This window comes from Haplochromis burtoni, unplaced genomic scaffold (genome assembly GCF_018398535.1).
Source record: "Haplochromis burtoni strain Fernald_Lab_line unplaced genomic scaffold, NCSU_Asbu1 Contig_500, whole genome shotgun sequence".
Lineage (NCBI taxonomy): Eukaryota > Metazoa > Chordata > Actinopteri > Cichliformes > Cichlidae > Haplochromis > Haplochromis burtoni.
The window spans coordinates 335,316-338,086 of NW_024582861.1; the positions used below are offsets into that span (position 1 = coordinate 335,316).

The 2,771-nt window shown below is 40.2% G+C and overlaps 1 protein-coding gene across 3 annotated transcripts in view; it reads left to right on the plus strand.

Annotated features, from left to right (window-relative positions):
- The window catches only part of eme1 (essential meiotic structure-specific endonuclease 1), a 32,931-nt gene that overhangs the window by 7,427 nt on the left and 22,733 nt on the right, over window positions 1-2,771 (plus strand). For all 3 annotated transcript variants that reach the window (XM_005946881.3, XM_005946880.3, XM_042213947.1), the window contains exons 7-8: window positions 1,442-1,557; window positions 1,668-1,857. In XM_005946881.3, coding sequence (XP_005946943.1) covers window positions 1,442-1,557; window positions 1,668-1,857 — 306 coding nt within the window. The remainder of the gene's footprint in view (window positions 1-1,441; window positions 1,558-1,667; window positions 1,858-2,771) is intronic.

Genomic DNA, 2,771 nt, shown 5'->3' on the forward strand with positions numbered 1-2,771 from the left:
ATTGATACAAAAATATGTAAATGTACTGATCTGAATTATAATATTTCTGACTGTCAAAATTTCCCAGATTTAAATCGAATCGAATTAAATCGAATCGTGGATCAAATCGATTCGGGACCTTGTGAATCGGAATTGAATCGATTCTAGAAATCAGTGACGATACCCAGCCCTAACCATAACCTCAGGGTTATCTGAATTTAGAAGCAGGAAATTAGAGGCCATCCAGGTCTTTATGTCTTTAGGACATTCCTGCAGTTTAACTAATTGGTGTTGGTTATCTGGCTTCATGGTTAAATAAAGTTGGGTGTCATCTGCATATCAGTGAAAATGTGTGGTATGCCCTCTGATGATACCTCCGCTAAGATAGGACTGCCTTTAACAGTCTTGATCAGTGATGAACAGTAAGATATTATAGCTTTACTAGTTATCTGGCTTTAATCTTTTAAATTAGGACTACGCTTCCTCCTCATTGTCATTCAGCCATCCTGTTTTCCTGGCTGCTCGGGACAGTGTTCTGGGACAGACGCTACCTTTTGTTGCACCGGCTACAGGGGCTTGCCTAACCTGCGTTTTTCAAGGGTGTGAAGCTGGGTCTCAAATTCAGTGATATTGGCCTCCAGGACTGCAAACACACTACACTGATTACAAGTATCATTATTGCTACAGGAGACCAAGAAGTAAACTAAACATCTGACACAATGAGCAGGAAAATGCAGGAGGAACAGGTGTAGAGGCCATGGTACTAGCAGGTTTGCTATGAGCTAAGTTAGTGAATCCCTAAATACAGAATGAGTGAATATTTTAAAGTAAATAATTTAAAATGTAAAACTTCTTCGTGTGTTTTGGATAAAGTGTGTGAAGATGACACTGTGAAATAGGATCTTATCTAGTTTTTAATACAACTGGCTATACAAATAAGCTACACAAAAACACCACTGTGTTGTAACAGCAAGTGATACCCTACCGCAGAGAGAGCCAACACCAAGTGGAGCGCCATCCAAAGGAACGTCAGAGTGACTCACTGACAGCTATCGCAAACGCTCGATTGCTGCTAAGGATGGGCCAACCAGTTGTTAGGTTTAGGTTCAGTGCCACGTAGGTCTGCCCCCCCCCAACAATAAACACCTGCATTTTGCATTTACTTGTGCTATTTTTGTCTAATGTTTAATGTTGAAATTTGTTTAATGATGTGAATCATTAAGTGTGAGAAACATAAAAAAGGGGAAATGAAGAAGGGTGCAAACACTTTTTCACACCACTGTAAGATGTTTATTTAGTTTTTTTTATATCTGTCTACAATTTCAAGGATCTCTGGCTGCAGTGGCAAACATGTTGATTTATACTGAAGAGTCTGGTGTGTTTTCAAGGGGCAAATTAAATCATGGTTACTATTTTGCTTAGGCTTACAGTGATTCATGTTTGTTTTCTGATATCCCTTCAGGCAATGGTGCATCTCCAGCTTCACACTGGTGTCTCAGTCTGCTTCTTTTGTACCTGGAGGGACTTCTCGGATCACATCACCATGACAACCAAAGCAGTTGCAGAGGCCCCTTTCAAGTGAGCAACTGTTTTTTTGGGGTTTTTTTTTTCCTCTCTCATCACAGTTCAGCTTAACACCACCTCTGCCAGATCAAACAGTCATTTCCCATGTTTCCCTGTTTTTTCAGGAGAGAGAGGGAAAAGACTGGCTTTTCCTTCTACCTAGAGAGTGAGTGGGCAGGGGGCCAGCGGGTGGATAGAGGTGGTAAGGGCCTGCTGCAGGTGTGGAAGAGACAGATCCAGCAGTTCAACAGAGTGAGCCCAGACATGGCTGCTGCCATCTTGGCAGCTTATCCCTCTCCACAGCTGCTCAAGAAGGTACAAGCTTGATTATAGCAACAGCTTACTGACAAGGCCGTGGTGAAGAATATATAATTCTGCCTTTCTGTTTTACTCCTGCTTCTGTATGTAATTAGAACAGTTCTATCAGATTCTTCTAACATGAAAAAATATTTTCTATTCTTATGGCAACAACGACCCCTGATTCACAGCTTGTAAGGACTTAAAGGATCCACTGCTAACCTCTTATTGCGTTGCTCAGAACACAGTTGCAGAGAATTATTAGGTTTTTCACTGAAGTTCCATATAACGGAGCTCTGCTACAGTCTTTATGGTAAGGCAGGTTCACGTTGGCTGCTTGAAAGTCAAACAATGTAATGTAATATTTGATCATTTTATTTACAGACTCTGAGGTAATTTTCTTTTTAACTTTTCTTTGATGGTTTGAAGTCCTTTACTTCTCTGGATTATCTTCACGTTTGTCATTCATTGAGTTATCTTTATCTAATATTAGAATTTGATCCTAAACATTAAAAATATGTTCAGTAGACAAAAATATAAAATATACAAAAAACATTACATTACAGTAACAATCTTGTATATTTTTGATAAGCTACATACTTGATACTTGACGAGAGTTAGCAACTCCAAGTCTGATGCCAGGCGTTCAAGTTGGGGATGGATTGCTGCCTCAAGTGGAGCAAGTAAAGTGGGAGAAGAGTGGAGTAGGACACTGACAGATGGAGTGATGCAGGTGCTGTACTGGTCTGTTGTGCTGAAGAGACAGCTGAGCGTGAAAGCAAAGCTTTTGATTTCAATTCAATTCAATTTTATTTATATAGCGCCAAATCACAACATAAGTCGCCTCAAGGCGCTTCATAGATACAGAGAAAAACCCAACAATCATATGACCCCCTATGAGCAAGCACTTTGGCGACAGTGGGAAAGAAAAA